General features: G+C 37.0%; 1 protein-coding gene across 3 annotated transcripts in view; it reads right to left on the bottom strand.

Annotated features, from left to right (window-relative positions):
• Positions 1-17285, bottom strand: part of GRIN2A (glutamate ionotropic receptor NMDA type subunit 2A) — a 184741-nt gene that overhangs the window by 53999 nt on the left and 113457 nt on the right. For all 3 annotated transcript variants that reach the window (XM_030484243.1, XM_030484241.1, XM_030484242.1), the window contains 3 exons: positions 5108-5313; positions 3519-3687; positions 3241-3394 (listed from right to left, as the gene is read on the bottom strand). In XM_030484243.1, the coding sequence (XP_030340103.1) occupies positions 3241-3394; positions 3519-3687; positions 5108-5313 (529 nt within the window). The remainder of the gene's footprint in view (positions 1-3240; positions 3395-3518; positions 3688-5107; positions 5314-17285) is intronic.

Below are 17285 nucleotides of genomic sequence, written 5' to 3'. Positions count from 1 at the left end.
CTGAACCTTGCCCGAGTTAGCATGAATGATTCACTCAGAACTAGAATGAAGCATAATAATTTGGGCTCAAGCATGGAAATATCTTCTTTCAACTAGTGTAATTGTTTGTTCAAAGAGAACAGTAAGTTAGCAAAATAACAGAATTCTTACAAGGCAGAGGAAGATCTGTTCAGATGCAGATAAGTAAAGGGCATTATGTAGCTAAATACATTTAATAACAAACATTCTATTAATTCATGTATTAAATGGATTAAATTAGAATTCACATAAAATTATCATACAATTTCGACAACATTCTGACTGAAGAAAGCAAGTTGATAAAACTCTTATCAAAAGCATCAGTGCAGAAACAGCAATGGTGATTTGTCGAAATCTAAATAAGGCAAAGGGCAAAACAAGCAGATGTGATTAAGTGTGCTACAAATAACAGTTTAAGCAGAACACTAATAATTTCAGCAGTCTGGTAAATAAGGTGAAGGATTAAAAGAAGCAATAAGAAAAAGCTATTTAGCAAGCAGCGAGACTGAACAAGTACAAAATCAATGGAATAACAAAGTCGATCTTCCTGTCATATTAGAAATCACATTCCACATTCAGCTCTGCTCTTTGATTCTCAAAGGGCGCAAAGAGAACTTCCCTCAGGCAAGCAGCAGGTTTTAGAAGAAGTTTTAGTATGGCAGAAAAATACTAATATATGACTTGCCAGTGTATATTTCAAATGATTGGCAATGGAGAACATTGAAAAAGATATCTTACTCCACTAACTTGGAGGTTTACCTCCCACAAAAAACAGTACTTAAAAAGTACAGAGAATAAATAGGGGCATAGATTTCCTATTCCACCAATGCCTCCAAAAAAGAAAACTGACCTCACTTATGAATTCTCACCCTCTTAAAAATATAGATATTTGGCACTGAGATTTCCCTTATTTTGTTTGTTTAAATAAAGTTGAATCAAATCTCTACAGAATCTTTAAATAATTCATTTATGGCTCAAACGTATATGAATTGTAGTACAATAGGAAGATGTTTTAATGTGGATAAAATTCTCATTTGAAGAAGACACCTACATCAGAATCAGAAGACAGCAGATAATAAGGAAGAGGCTGTCAGCCCAGCAGTTCCTTAGATCTATTGGACACAACAATTGAATGGAAAATCTAAATCAGATAAAACCCTGTACTGGTCTACATTCATAGTAGCAAATCACAAAAGCAGATATTTCATGAGCTGTAATCCAGTTCTATTAAAAAAAAATATTGTATTTGACAGGTTTTAGAAAAGATATTTTAAAAGAATGATGTAAAATAACTGTTCGTAGACATTCACTTAATTGAAACAAAATCAGTCTGTGAATAAATTCTGTTATCTGCCTGATAGTATTTTGCACAGCAAAGCATTTTCCTACTCGAAATATACAGTCAATTCCAGTAAAGTGGCAGTTTCATCTATGTGTAAAAAGCCAGAACGTACTTCTGAAAGCACAGACTTGATTTATTGCTACAGTAAATCAGATTTCTTCAAAAGTAATGCTATTCTATAGAGCTTTATGAGATGGGGCTATTTACCATTTGAATTGTATGTTCATCCAACTAAACCAATAACATTAAATGCATTTTAGAAATCTAAGAACTATGTTGTTGTGAAAAATGCAAAAGTTGCCTCTTTTGATGGTAGCTGTAAGCAGGTTTTTAAAAGATAAGCAAATTCTATAGTAAAAATCCACTGCATTTGCAGCACATTTAGAAAGCATTCCAGTACTTACAGTTTAAATGATAATTTCAACATGCTGCAACTGCAATTTTAAAAATGAATTATCTTCACAAGTCAACGACTTAGAGAAATGAAAAGACACTATCTGAATACTTTCATTAAAAGTACAACCTCTTATAATATAATTTAAAAGTCTTTAATTCATTAAACAAAAATATTAACCACCAACAAAATCTGCTTAGGTATCACTATGTTTGGGAAGTTATTTGATTACTCACTGTATTATATTTATTTGCATCATCTCTGTAATGTGCCTTTATGGAACAGGTTTGAGAAATAAGCTGTGTTGCTAAATGATGATTCTTGTGCAAGAAAACCCAATCATTTGCTCACTTGTAGCTGATACTACACCAACATCTGCTCCTTGACGGCTACAAGTGATTTCAGTAGAAGGAAGCACTTATACTTGGCAATCTAAAAGAAACTTACAATCAGTGATGCAAAAAAGGCATCAACGGACTTGAACATACTAAACTGTTCCGTAAGATATCTGGAAAACATGGTTGAGTTTTGGGTTGTTTGGGTTTGGTGTTTTTTTTTTCCAATTTCACTTAAATGATTTTAGTGTCACTAGCACTGTTTTCCACTGCAAAACATCTTTAAAAATACTGTCCCTAAATACACTATGAGGAACATAACAGCACTCCAGGCACTTCTGATCCATCTCATGGCTCATTCTCTTTTCAGCTTCAGGTAAATTTAGGCTAAGCATTAAATACAGAAGTAAACGCTAAACACTAGAAGAGAAGGAAAGGAAAGAAATGAAAGGAGAAATAAACAATGGAAACAAGAAGCAAACAAGGAAAGAAGACCAAAATCTTTGGGTTTTTTATATCCCATGTCCTTTTTGCCTTTCATTTCTTCGCTATATCTCCCCTGTTCAACTGCACCATCACAATTCCACTGTTCAATTGCATCAATGGAGTTCAACTGCACCATCACAATTCCACTGTTCAATTGCATCAATGGAGAAAATACTCAGAAGCTCTCCAGTGCAGTAGTACAGTGTTCAGAAGTCAGAGGGAACTGTTATTGAATTAGCTGTCAGACCTCTTCTGATCATAAGGAAGTCTCTTTTTGTTAGCCGTTCTACAAGTTGTTTTTAAATTATTTTGTGAATGTGAATATTAAAAAGATATGAAACCATTTATAATGGGCTAAACAAGCATAAATTAGTTTGTAAAGAAGCAGTTTTCGAGGAAGTAATTTTCCCAACTGATGATTTTGGGAATTCTTTTTTCATATTGAAATAATTTGTTTTCACTCACTGCATCCGAAACCAACAGCACTATCTTCATGTGCTAATAGTCATGTTAATCAGCACGTCAACACAGTACAAACTTCCTAATGAAGAATTCAAAAGTTGACAGAAACATGTCAATGCACTATATAGCTTAACAAACAATGAAACCTGCCCAAACTCTATAGAAATGCAATTAAATGATCTGGATGGGTTGGAGAATCATACCTAGAAAAGCAGATGGTGAAACTGTGCCATTGCTCCGTGACACCATGACACTAATCCCAGTCTCAACAAATGGCACTGAAAAGTCAACCACTTCAGAGCGCTCTTCATTAATAGTGAGAGACCCCACAGCCATAACTGCACGATGGTATACCACCTGATCCACAAAGAGAAGACACCACCAATATTACTCAGTAGAGAATACCTGATTTCTCCAAAAGAATTAAGAACAAACATTGCTAAGTTGTCACTTAAGAGCTCTTTTACCTAACAGAACTTACTTCACCAATCATTCCATTCCACACATTATTGACTTTTTTGCCATGTTTCCCATTAGTCACCAGATACAGGTCATAGGTGAACTTGACAGTTTTAGACAACTTCTTCAAGATATCAATGCAGAATCCTTTGCAGCACTTCTTTACATTAGTTCCCTCATTAGTTGAGTTGCTGTCAACAGAGAAGAAAGACAGAAACATTTCTACTGAGAAAACCAGAACCACAATAGCAAAATTCAGCATACTTTGAAACGACATTTTGTCATACTTGTGAGTGACCATGTTTTTCTGAATCGATGGAGAAAAAATCCATAGGATGCTTTACATGATGTCTGTAGCTCTTACTAGTCATAACACAGTTGCTTGATGAGAAATAAATGGAAGAGTAGACTTTGTATGACATGCTTTTTCTCCAGTATCTAGTCTCCTGTGCTTCACTTCTCCATCAAGACATAGTCTCCTCTCACTAATCTCTCTCTTAGGCTTGGATTAAACATTTATTACTTTTATTCTCAAGACAGAAGACTACATGTCACTTAGTAATTAGAGAATTTCCCAACGTGTATTTTACATAAAGGCACAGCAGTCCCCTGTACTGAAAATGAATGCTGCACCTTTTTCTGTATTTTGAGAAGGTGAATTTCAGGCCACCTTTTAGTGCAAACATGAGGGTTTCCCTTCATTTTTTTTCTGAAATGTTAATTTCAGGACTCTAGAACTTTATAGTATAAGTGTCTTCAGAAGCCAAGGCAATATTTTAAAGGCTTTGAAAGAATTCAAAATTAAAATAAAACTAATTTAGAACTTGACCAACTACAGTTATATCAAAATAAACATTTTACTGGACTTCAGGAGGCATGTACACAACCATTTAGGAAATCTTCAGAAATCTTCAGAAACATGCCTTACTGTCCCTAACACCTGCTTAGTAAAAAATGTTATCATATTCAGTTCATAAATAACGTAGACTGAAGCACAGAATGGTGAATCAACACTAATAAACTCACAAAGACAAATTTTCCACTGATTTTGAATGACTCCTCCAAAGCAATCAAAGCAGGGGACTTTTTTCTATATGGTATGTCACAGTGCTATTTTATGCTGGAGTATTTTATCCTGCACCAAATTTCAGCATAAACGTACATTTTCAATAGAAGATACTCTCAAATTGTTAAAGACGAATTAAAACAGGCATATTTCAACATAACTGGAAAGAATTCAAAGAGGACTCATTAAACAATCCTATTTTAGAACGAATTCTTCTTCCATGTGGCTGAAAAGTGCTAATTCTAGTTGAGTTTGAATTTGCTATAAACGTACTATCTTGTTAATTCAATGTGAATTCCACGTCTATAACCAGAACCTTTCAACTTATTAATAAAGAAGATGTGCAATTAAGAGTATAGAGTGGGGGAAATAGAAAAAGAAAGAGGAAACGGAATACAGAAGGAAAAGCAAAGATAGGAAGCAAGAGGAAAACACAGCAAAGCAGCAGAAAACAATTACATGATGAAATAAGCAAAGTATTAATGAGAAAATAGGGGAATATAGTTTTTACTTGGGGGGGGAAGGAATGCTGTGTATTTACTTACTTAATTTTGACAAATTTACGACATGGCACAGTGTTTTTCTGGCAACTTTCCATCAAAGGATCCACATCCTCAACAATGACAAAGGGAGCCTCCTCCAGGGTGACAATATTCAAATGGTTATCGTCAGGGTCGCTGTCTGCAAAAGAGCTGTACCTTGGCCAGACAGAGTACTTCAGGCTCAAGGAGTTGTTCTCCCATTTCCCCACCTGCAATGCCAAGATACACAGGCTGCTGATCTGCTGATGTCTCATTTGACAAATGAGAGCTAATATTAAATGTGCTGGGATACAGGTACAGGAAATTACATTGCAAAGACAGTTGTCTTGGGGTTTTGTTATCAAAATTACTTAGAACTTTTCAGTAATTGCATGAAGTGAGAAAATGCACTGTGCCAAAGACAAATAAGGTAAAATTTTAAGAGATAACAGCTTTATAAAGACTGGTTGACATCAGTTAACACTATCTATAACCTGGCCACAGCTGTACTGAAATTTGACATGCATCATTTCCATTTGAGCCAGAACAGCAACCAGATACTCCACTTGTAGTTAGGACCATTTTGTAGTAATAAAAAAAGTTACCAAAAACCAAGAAAAATAAAAAAGCAGCAAACCAGAAAAATAAACTACCCCCACAACACACGTAAAAATCAGACTGAGAACCAAAGTATCATAATATAATTTCTGCATCTTCTCAAAAAGAAGACTTTTTCTATTCTTACGGTTTGAAAGCCATTGCGGAAGCCTTTATCACTGCACCTGAGGCAGGCCAAACAACATTTCTAGTAAACACAAGTACAATTGTGCCTGATTTAATTCGTATTACAAATAACATATTTTATTCTGCTTCAATTAATGCCAACTGCTGAAGGAGTTTAAGAAAGCATTCCCCACTTTACACTAAAATTGTCTACTTATTTACTATTATACCTTATCCCTTCTAAACTAAGCTACATTTCTTTCCACTTTCAGAACACCAGAAAGGGGCATATGATCTAAATATTTTGAAAACTCTAGAATTTTCTTCTTTGGATTGTGTTGAACTACTTTGTATCCATAAATCTAACTGCAACATAAACTTGCATGTTTTAACCAAGTAGCAATGACAGGTAATATAAATGAGCTAGCAATCCAGAACATTTATAACCTAATGCATTTGAATAATTCTTTAGTTGCTTAAGCTAAACAAACTGTAACATAACCATGAGACTGCTAAAATATTTCTTTTTCAAGGAAAATGGTGGGAATTAACAGTACAATGAAAGACTCATGTCCTAAAAAACCTGTGAAAAATTGTCATCTGCCTTCTGTCTTCTAAAGACTTTAAAATAAATCACAAACATTTCCAAAGAACTTGATTTATATCCATTCCTATCTAGGGAAGCATACAAGCATGTACCCTTTGCAGTTTCCGTCCTGTTTATAATTCAAGATGTTTTGCTGAACTTTAATACCAGAAGCAGAAATGCCAAATCTCTATACACTTAAAGGAGGAAATTCAAAATATCTCAAGGGAATTAGGAATTCTCACCTAAATCAATGGGAACTGGGCACAGGATTTATACATACAGTTCTAGCGTGAAATTTAACCAAAACACAATGGATGAAGTCTGTGTAAGAAAAACTATTTCATACAAGGAGAAACAAATCTGCCTAACTCTGTGTGAGGCAGTTATATTGCAAAAACAGTTGAATCATCAAGTTATGGTATATAACGGCATCCACAGCTGAGTCTGTGCTGGTTTATATTAGCTTATATGGTGTTGTTCAGATCTATGCCATAAGTACACCATGAAGTTGGCCATCTGGAATGGGGAGATTTCCAGCCAGCTCGGTGCTTCAGTCAAACGGCAAACGTGCCAAGCAATAGCATGGATTTCAGAAGTGGAAAACGTGCCCAACTGTCTGCCTATTCCAAGCAGCAAGAAGAAACGAAACGTGACTGAGGCTCAGTTGCATTTGTGTGCTCAGGACTGTATAGTGGCAGCACCTGCCTTTCTAAATCACTCAGTACAGGATTCCGGGAGGAGGCAGATCTGCTGAATCCTGAAGCACTTACTTCCCTCTGCAAGCCACACTGCACCTGCATCATTATCACATGGACCCACATGAATACGAGCTGCCAACCACAGTATGAGCTCACCTGGTTCTATCAAAAATGTAATGACTGCTTTGATGCGGTTGAGAAAGGAATCATGGTACTCTTTCATCCTTCAACTGGAGTAGCTGCCATTTTATTATTCTGGATAATAATAACAGGAGGAGGATATAACCAGTCATATTTTTAAACAGCTGATTTTGGGGAAATGCTAATTTCTTTTGATGTATTTTTACAGAAGTGCTGCATGTTGAGCGAATCTCTAAAGTTAGATCCAAAATTCATCTGTTGCCTTCCATGTATTTATCCAAATATTCACTCATTGTTAACTTATTTTTAAAAAATAACTAAAAATTAAGACCTTGCCTTGGGTCTTAGAGGCATCCCTATTTCTCTCTCCAAAGAGGTCTACTGCTGCAGTCCCAGGGTGTCACAGTGACTTCATCTGGGCTTTACATGGTGCAGAAATTGCATGTGCATTGCAGGTCATCCTGGCTACCACCAGTACGAGTAACTCACAGTGTCAGAAAGGACAATGAAAAAAAGTACAAGAGAAAGATGTCAATGTCATGAAGAATGGTAGAAAGGCAGAAGGCTGGAAAGCTCTGAAAATCTTCACTGGTGAGCTAAGAATGACAAATGAGGAGTATCTGGAAAGAACCCGTAGGTCACTCCTTCTGTTGGGAAACGTTTCTGTTGGATCTGTTTGTTCCAATTAATAGATGGTTAGCACAGTGTTCAATTTGCTTTGCTGCTGATGCTGGACTCACAAGTGAACAGTTTCAATATTTATTTGATATTTTGATTTTAAAATAGCTATACTGTTAAGGATTACATGTCACACTTCTATCATCCTGCTACAGTTCTGAATGATCGAAACACCTTTTTTTTTTATTTTTGGTTTATTTTAAGTGGAAGGTAAGAATTTAGTTTCATGCAATTAAAGCATGTAATTAAAACATGGGAGTATTTTAATATTTTTATTAGAAGCCTTTTAGCTTGTGCAGAACTAATTATAGCATTGTTACTAAGCATATGAATGATATTACTTATTTATGAAGATACAATGTTTTGTATCTTCATCTATTATTTAGTTCTTTTAACATCCTTGTGCAATTGATAATATCCCTTTGTTACAGGGTGAAGGGTTGAAATGACACAGAAAAGCTGTAGAATAAGCAAAACTAAAATATGAGCATGTTCATATTATAAAAAAGAGAATTTATGAAAATGTATCTGTACGTAGGTGTTGGGCAGGATCAGCATTTATGTCACATTAGTCAGATCTAGTATTACATCCAGTCAATATCTGTTCTGGATGCCTTTAAAACTTTCAAATGCTTAGGGGAAAAAAACAACAGGTTATAACAACTACACATGCTCATTGTATTTCAGAACATTACAGAGGTCTGCTCTGTTTATAATGTCTAAGAATTTGTGTGCAAACCTAAATGTTCAAGGCCAGGTTGGACAGAGTCTTGGTGACATGGTGTAGTGTGTGGTGTCCTTGCCCATGGCAGGGGGGTTGGAACTAGATGATCTTAAGGTCCTTTCCAACCCTGACTATTCTATGATTCTATGTTTTGGCCTTATTCAACACTGACTGTTAAGTGGCTTACCAATGACAACAAAGCAAAATATCTGAGGTAAAAGCAGCATTCCAAGTCCTGGTTTCACCTGTGAAGGTCACTACAAATGCTCTAGAATATAAATAAAGTTCATACATAACATCTGAAAAGTAGAACATGAAAAGTTCAGTTGCTGCTCTCAGTAGAAGACAACAGTGATATTTGAATAAACCATTTTACAGTGAAATAGTTTACTAACCAGACAGCTTCAAAATTCAATTGCCTCCAGTGTTTTGCAGCACTCATTTTCAGTGTGCTACTTCATAAGCATTATAGCTACTGATGAAACACACTAAACATGGCATCCTCCAACAAAATCCAAGCATCTAGGTTTGAGGTGGAAGGGGCCTGTGTTTAAATTAGCATGCTTACCTACTAATATTGGTATCCCTGATTCTTTATGCAACATTTTCTAATTTTAATGACAAATGATTGGAACATTAATTTGCAGGTGAAACTAAAACCTCCAATACGGAACAGTGGTGAACAGTAACTCTGTACACTCTTAGCAGAGACTAGAAACAATTTTCATGGCCAGTCTATCAAAGCGTAACAGGTCCACAAAAATAAAATAGCAGTAAATTTACACAAGGATAGAAACACACTGCCTCTGCTGTGGAGATGTTACCACTACAATGAAGAATTACTACCTTATTCTTTCCACCTGCTGCCTCAAACTTCCTACTTGCACTTGATCAGTCTTAAGGGAATTCTTTGCTATTCAGAAGCTTTTTCTTATCTCCTCAGTCTTCAAGCCATTGCTGCTTGGAAAAGGGTAGCCCAAGGACAAAAGGGAGTTAAAATATTGCACAGGCCAGTTGCCAAAATTACCTTTTGATAGGATATGGATAGAAGAAAACAGCTGAGGAAGTGTGTTTTTCACTGTTAAAAACATAAACCCACCATTTGAAATAGCTTGTAAACAGAAATAGAAATATTTTAGTAAAGACATTGTACTCACAGTTCTGCACTTGCTATCTACATGCTAATTTCTACATCCTAGAAATACATGCTAATTTATCAGAATATGTAGAGATAAACTTGAAGTGAAAGAATTTAAACTACTCCAATCTATTCTTTTGTCCTGTTTTGTTCGGGTTACTGATTCATAGAGTTTGGAATTTTAACTTCTCCCCCACCCCCCACCCCGAAAAACAGAATAGAAACATTTTCAAGATTTCAAAACTTTGTGTCAGTCAGGATAACCATTTTTCCTAGGTCCTGGAGGCAAGACTACCGCCCAGAGAACTTGGCTGAAAGCACAGCTCAGTAACACTAGGCAACCAGAAACACGTTCCAAGAATAATCTCACATATTTGAGCTGGTGTGGCAGGCCCAGCCATCCTGAATTTAAATGAAGTCAATAGAAGACAAAACATTTATACTTGGTGTAACCACTCCCTAATGACAAGAAATTAGATGAATGAGGGCAGTTTGCTCAGTCTTATCTGCACCCCTTTCCTCTTTCTTGGAAGATTAATACTATTTAAAATCCCCATCAATACCCATTTTGGTGTAACTCAAAGTCATCTTCACCTGCAACCAACTGATGTTTCAAAATCTCATGTGCTGACAAATCATTTCCTTAGCACCTTAAGGCACATGTAGAACACAGGAAAAAACATAGCTACTTTTGTAAAGCATGTTCTGGTAAGTGTATAAAATCTCTTTTTCACTTAGGTAACATGGCTTTTTTAGAACAACAGCCATTTAATAGAGCATTAAATAAAGTGCAGAAGGAACATTGGGACTTCTGGATTATGCAACCTGAAAGATGAAACTACTGAACAGTTCAAAGACAGGACTAAAAATTTCATTTAGGTGTTCAACCTTAAACTGAATTAACTAAATTTAGTCATGCTCCATAGCAAGTCATGCAATGGAGAAGAGAATAGCGTACTTAGAGTTCAAAGAAGACAAAAGTGTATCTAGAAATAGAGCCTCCTAAAAATCCAATTAATATTACTAGAAATCCAATTAATATTACTAGAGAAATAAAAAGCGAAAATGAGCTTATTCACAGCAGATACAATGGAATATCTGCATTGCTAGATTCAAAAAATGGAAGCAGAAGGAAAACTGCATTAAGAAACATTTTAAAGTCATAAACACCATAGTATGTATTTGTAAAACAAACATTTTCTTAAAAAGAACATTCACGCTGAGGATAATGCTCAAAAAATGCAGACATGCTCCATTACAGAACTGTCAAAAACTGCATGCAAACACTTTTACTCTACTATGTGGAAATGCCACAAAATATTGAGAGATTTGTGATAAGTTTCTGTCATTCTTAGTTAGACTGATAATGATATGGCCTCCATCCCAGAGAAATACAGAAGATGGCCCTCATTTGAAAAAAGGGCAACAGAATCATTTTTGGGAAGGACCCTGGCCCAAATTTTAAAAATCCTTATTTATGGCCAAAAGACTGGGACTTTCATAAAAAATACTATTTCAATAGTGAATCAAACACTATGTATATGTCTTTTTATATATATACACTTCATATATTATTTAGTTCTTTCAAAATCCTTGTGCAATTGATAATACCCTTTGTTACAGAGTGAAGGGTTGAAATGACACAGGAAAGCTATGGAATAAGCAAAACTAAATTCACTGTTGTATGTGCAAAACTTAGCTTCAAGTACAGACTTGCGATGCTACATATATCACTATTTCTTCTGAACTTGTACATTCTTTCCTATTTTCTCCATCTTCATATGCAGTCTGGAATATTCCCTTTGGTTTAATCTCTACAGGATACAGGAAGGAAAGCAGAAAATAGCTGAGAGCACAGAAGAGCTTGGTTGATGTCAGGCTGAATTAGCAATCATAGGGCCCTCATCTCATCCACTGTTGCCTAAAGCACCTTACAAACTCATTGTATCACATACATTGTTTGACCACCTCATGCAGCCTATTTATCTTTCAAAGACTGCGGCTAAGAAGGGTGATAATGAAGTATTAGGTGTGTTTCTGTGTAACAGCTAGATAAATACAGCTAGCCTAAGACAGACAGACAGCTTGCAAGCTTACACACTGCTGTACCCCATGAAGACTCCTCTCCCACTGCACCCCGAAACAGTCTCTAAATAACACAAGGATGACTGACAAACTCCTAATCACACACCTTTGCAGAGACCATCGTACAGGGAAAAAGAGCAAGGCCAGATCCTGAGCAGAGAGAGAAAAGAGCAGAGTATGTTCTCCCTTCCGTGCCAGTGCTGGCGTGAAAACGAAGTCTGTCATACCGGCACATCTCACAGAAAACAAATAACTCGGTCCTGTCACCCTCTTCCCAGCAGATGGGATCTGTACACAATACACAGTCACCATCCTTTTGTAAGAAAAAATGTTATGTGACAACACGGATACTAAATGCACTCCCAGGACCCAACCAAACCTTTGAAAAGAGAAAAATCTTCAGGGATGTTCTTTCCACACTAAACACACGTACATATTGCAAACATGCTTTCTGAGCTCTCTCACTTTTGTGAAGAAAATAATGTTGAGCAAATCAAAATCGAACTAATCTTGCTTTATATTAAAACTATTTACTACTATTATTTCATCACACTTTTCCGCTCCCAAGGAAGAGCTACTCTGGCAGGTTTTAAGCCAATAACTAGAAAGCATAAATTGAGTTTGTTGGGTTAACAATAAAAGCAGCTGCAGAACAAAGCACAAGAGCAAAATCCTCCCTCCAGATGCAGCATCTGCTGTGTACCTTCTGCTGCAAATCACTTCGCATGTCTGAAGGTCCATATTTCACAATGCCAGCTGAATTTAAGTGACAAAATATGATGCAAGCGCTTTCATGTCTTATTAATAGGGAGTGTTTTACAGTCCTGTGTGGTTTGAAAATGGCCATTTAAAGATTTTGAAGCTCTCAAAATTTGCTGCAAAATGTCATGTGGGTTCTGCAAATGCAGGGCCCTTCCCTCATGGCCGCTCCTGCTGCTGGCAGGAAGGGCCCAGCACTGCTACAAACACAGCACCCAGAGAGAGAATAAACAAACAGGAGAAAGAAAAATTAACACCTCCCATGGCCTCATTTATCAACATAGAATTAGTTGATAAATGAGGATTTGGCACTCACCAAATCCTCAGCAGTTAGTATAGTTTTGGTACTGGGAAACGTGCCATATCACTCTACGTGCAAGAGTTCAAACTCACGCCAGAGCAGGCATTTTATGAGGTAAAGGCAAAGAGCTGAACAAACTGACATCTCCTTCCTCCTCCTCCCAGTGAGGGATGACTTTCTGTCAGCTCTGCACTCAGTCAAGATCTTACAGCTCTCCAGAGATGTCCAGGTAGCCATACCTTGACCTCCAGAGGGGAAGAGCTGCCCTGAAAGTCCTCCTACTCTTTAATCCCCTCTTTGATGCTAGCTGTAACGAACAGGAGTGAAGCACACTTCACTGCTGCTTTCCATAGTAGCTGCAACTCCTTTACAGCAGCAGAGAGGAGGGAACCATCCTCCTTGGGAATACGATTTAAGAAATGCTGCATAATAATTGGTGCAATTCAAACAATCCTGTAAAGAAAGGTCAAAGGAAAGGCCTTTCAGCTAAGTAAAAGCTCACTGATACAGAAACAATATGCAATTTTCACTCGACAGTAAGTGCCAGGCTAGGCACATTTACAGGAAGACTAAACACACTAAGCAACAAGGATGGAACAAAGAAAATGACAATCCAGCAGATGTTAAAGAGCATGCTGTTTCTGCTATGAACAAAGATAATATATCATGTTTGGCCACAGAGCCACTCACAAAAGATATAACAGCAAATGGATTATTAGATAATGCAATTTCATCTGTTCTACTTAAAATAGATGCATTTCTTTACAACTTTTAGGGAATGTCTATCATGAGGCATCAGGATCCTTCAAATGTCACGATCCCTGCTCTGAAATAATGGAGATTTCGTAAAAAACTGCCCTGTACCATCTAAGTGACTTTTTATTATGACAGAACTCTGACAAAAACCTGTCAGCAATCTGAGTGTTAGGTTTTTTAGTTCTTGTCTAGTGAAGTTTCAGCTATACCATTAGATGTAATAGCTATCTTTTCCCAGCTACATGATGGTGGATGTTAGTAGCCAGATGGAGCTCTCTGTGAAGACCTTGGTTCATTTATTCCAGGCAGGAATTGCGCACCCTCTGCCCACTCATTCCTACTTAGAGGAAAATGTGTACAACCTCACACAGAGCTTGTAAATCTGGCATATGCTAGTTAATCAGAGCAAAATCAAGTTCCACATTAAATCCTGCATTAACAGAAAGTTAAAGATGATTGATTATGTTTAAAATAAACCCAGATGTTAGTAACAGTTCTTGCAGGGGCATTTAACTTGCAATTGTACCATGTAGTTCCCGTTACTGTTGCTTCTTGTAAAAATTCAGTGGCTACAAAAATACAGGACATTTATAGTTCACGAATTCACCCAGAATACAGACCACCACAGTTATTTTCCCTGTATCTACCTGTGGGAGCACCAGAAAAAATTGGTTTTACTCTGAAACTCATCTTCACACATAGAGTACACTCATCTTTAAATGTCATACAGTCCTCCCTACCTTACTTAACATACATGATCTGCACAGTTAATTAAACCATGTAATTTTGCCCCTTCTAATTATATTCTAGTCTATGATTTTAACATTGGATTGATCGGTTTCATTTCCACATTAAAAAGGACTAAAAAACACTAACAGACTGAAGTTTGCAATTCAGTGAAGTTAATGGGCCAGGGATGAGACACAGGTCACTAAGATAAGCTTCAATGGGGGAGCTGCAGGTGGTACTGCTGGATCTCTTGAGGACTTTTTAGCACTAGCAGAGTGTTCCCACAGAGCTTTGGTGATATTTGGGCAACACTGTTAACTCTGACAAATTTCAATTTCACTGAAACAAGCACATTAAGCTTATCTCCTTAAAAATCTCTTGCCAGAAAACAGCAGCCCCTGTGCCTGTCAAGATTAGCAGCAAGAATACGAACGTTGATGTCAGAAGTTTGAGTAGCTGCCTTAGGACCTGTCACAGTATCTTGCTTGAATGCATGCTGAACGTGCCCAAAAGTGTTTTTCAGTCTTCAAACTATTATCATCCAACCAGCTTTTTTCAGAATCTGATATGGGACAAATCCCTCACTCAACACATTTACATGCGAAGTTACCACCTCGAAGTTTTGATACTGAGTCACTTGTAAAGAAAAAGGAACTTATTTTCCTAGGGAGGCATCTCTATTTATTAGAGATGTATGGTTCAACTGTAGTTGAACGGATTTGCTATAACCTCAAGCTTCGAGTCAAATATATAAATTTTGACACCAAGAGAAACTGTATTTAAGTAAAAGCAGATTATTATATTAAAACCAAAAAAGAATGAGTTTTAATACTAAATCTTGCACTTTCAGGAGAATAATGGGTAAAAACATCTTCACATAAACCACAATTAGTCTTTCTTACATAAATAATAAAAGTAGCTACTTGCAATTTCTATGTACATTAGTTACATTACAAGGATTAGCAGGCTGTTGCATTGTCAGGTTTTCACATGAGTAAATCATTTAATTAGATTCTAGGAATTGATGCTTTCCATATAAGATTGAGGATATTTAATAAGACTTCAATAAAACAGTTCTGTGATACTGCAATACTGTCACTGGAAGTAAAAGCATGTGCCTGTCTGGAAATTCAGAGTAGGAAAAGTTAGATCTCAGATGAGTAACTCTGACAGTTTTGAAATTGAGAAAAACAGCACAAGGAGAAAGAAACAAGGAGAAAGAAATTGGCCAAGAGATATGGGGTGAGAAACGCAACTTGGAAAGAATATTGAGATGATACTGGAGAGATGTTCAAATAAACCAGGGGTTGGGCAAGGGCCTTCTCATGCCTATAAGTCAGAGGAACTGCCCTATTATTTCTGAAGTGCACAGTGATGCCCTGCTGATATAAATGTGGGGTGCTCTCAGATAGCTGGGAGCTACATCCAGCTTGCCAGGGTAAGTGATTAGTCAGTTTATTATCTTCATCCGCAGAGGCAGGGATCAGCTTGTGGTCAGAAGAATAATTCTGGTGGTGACAGCCCGTTCCTGGCTGCCTTTCACTTCTCCCCTCTGACACAATTAAACCTGGCCCCCTTCCCACAGTCCTACAATAGAGAAGCAGACATGAAAGCTGCAGCTAGCGCAGGCTGTCTCTACTGAAGTAACATGGCAGGCCTGCTCACAAAAATGCTCTAAAGCAAAGGGGCAGCTAGGAGTAGATGCATAGGGTTTTTTCTGGGCAAGAGCCTCCCTTCAGTCACTCCTCTTTTCCTCCTAGAAGCCCCCCAGCACAGCAATGAGCAGGAAGGAATTTCCCAGGTGGAAAACTGTGCGACTGTCAATTTAAGCATCAGCCTACAGAAGTCTTGTAGCCCAGGGCAGCAGGTGGAGTGTGCACTGCAGCCATACACCATGCACAGCTAGATAGAGCAAAACCTGCACCAAATCTTCCATTCTCTGATAGAGGAGTCACCTGAAGGTTAAAAAAGGCTCAAGTTATTTCTTGGACATAATCGTCAGTTCATATATCCAGCATTTCTTTGCTGCTGTTAGCACATTTTTCAAAAACATCAAGCCTATCTCCCCTGTCCTTTGAATGGTGTCTTTAGAGAAGTTTCAAAGTACAAAATGCGCATAAGCATTGTTGGCTGCCTCTCTGTCTTCTCCCTTTTGTGCCTCATACTAATATTCCCCAGGCAGTATAATACTTTTCCCACAACTTTATATATGATATGCAGACTGTTGTAGAATTTTAAAATAGGGTAAGACATTTTCATAATAGTTACTGAGCAAAAGATTCTTCCAAAGATTCAGATTGGCATGTTTGGATAGGATTAAATTTATCCAGAGAATTAAATTTGCATCAAATGAACATAAAGAAATACATAGCATAATCTAGGACTACTCCCTGTGGTTTTGCATGACTAGTGTATTTACTGAGATGTCCTTCACTAATTCTTATTTTGTCATTATTATTCAACATCATGAAGAGTCTTGCAGTCTTACAAACTGGAGTTTTAAGTTGACTTTATGGGATCCAAAAGCTATAAGAAAAAGAGTTCATAGATTTCAGCAGCAATTTAGATAATACAGGATTGTGTTTTATGAATTTAAAATAAAACTGGTGGATGATACAGATGTATTTTTTCCTATAGTCTCATATTGCAGTTTCTAAGCTCCCCTGTTTTCAAAACATGGGACCACAGGTAACCTGCAAAACTGAGAGCCAAAACAATCACAGCCTGAGGTGAGAGTTTTAAAGAAAAGACGCTCATTGTAAACTTTTTCTTTTATTACTCACATATATGATTAACTCTGATATTGAGATACTTTTCCTTGTAGTCTATATAGAGGCTTATGGATATGACTTGCCTACCAGGAGAACACAAGTCAAGATTC

Source organism: Strigops habroptila, chromosome 4, assembly GCF_004027225.2.
Source record: "Strigops habroptila isolate Jane chromosome 4, bStrHab1.2.pri, whole genome shotgun sequence".
Lineage (NCBI taxonomy): Eukaryota > Metazoa > Chordata > Aves > Psittaciformes > Psittacidae > Strigops > Strigops habroptila.
Note: the sequence above shows the minus strand (reverse complement) of the source record. Positions and strands in the feature narration are given on the sequence as shown.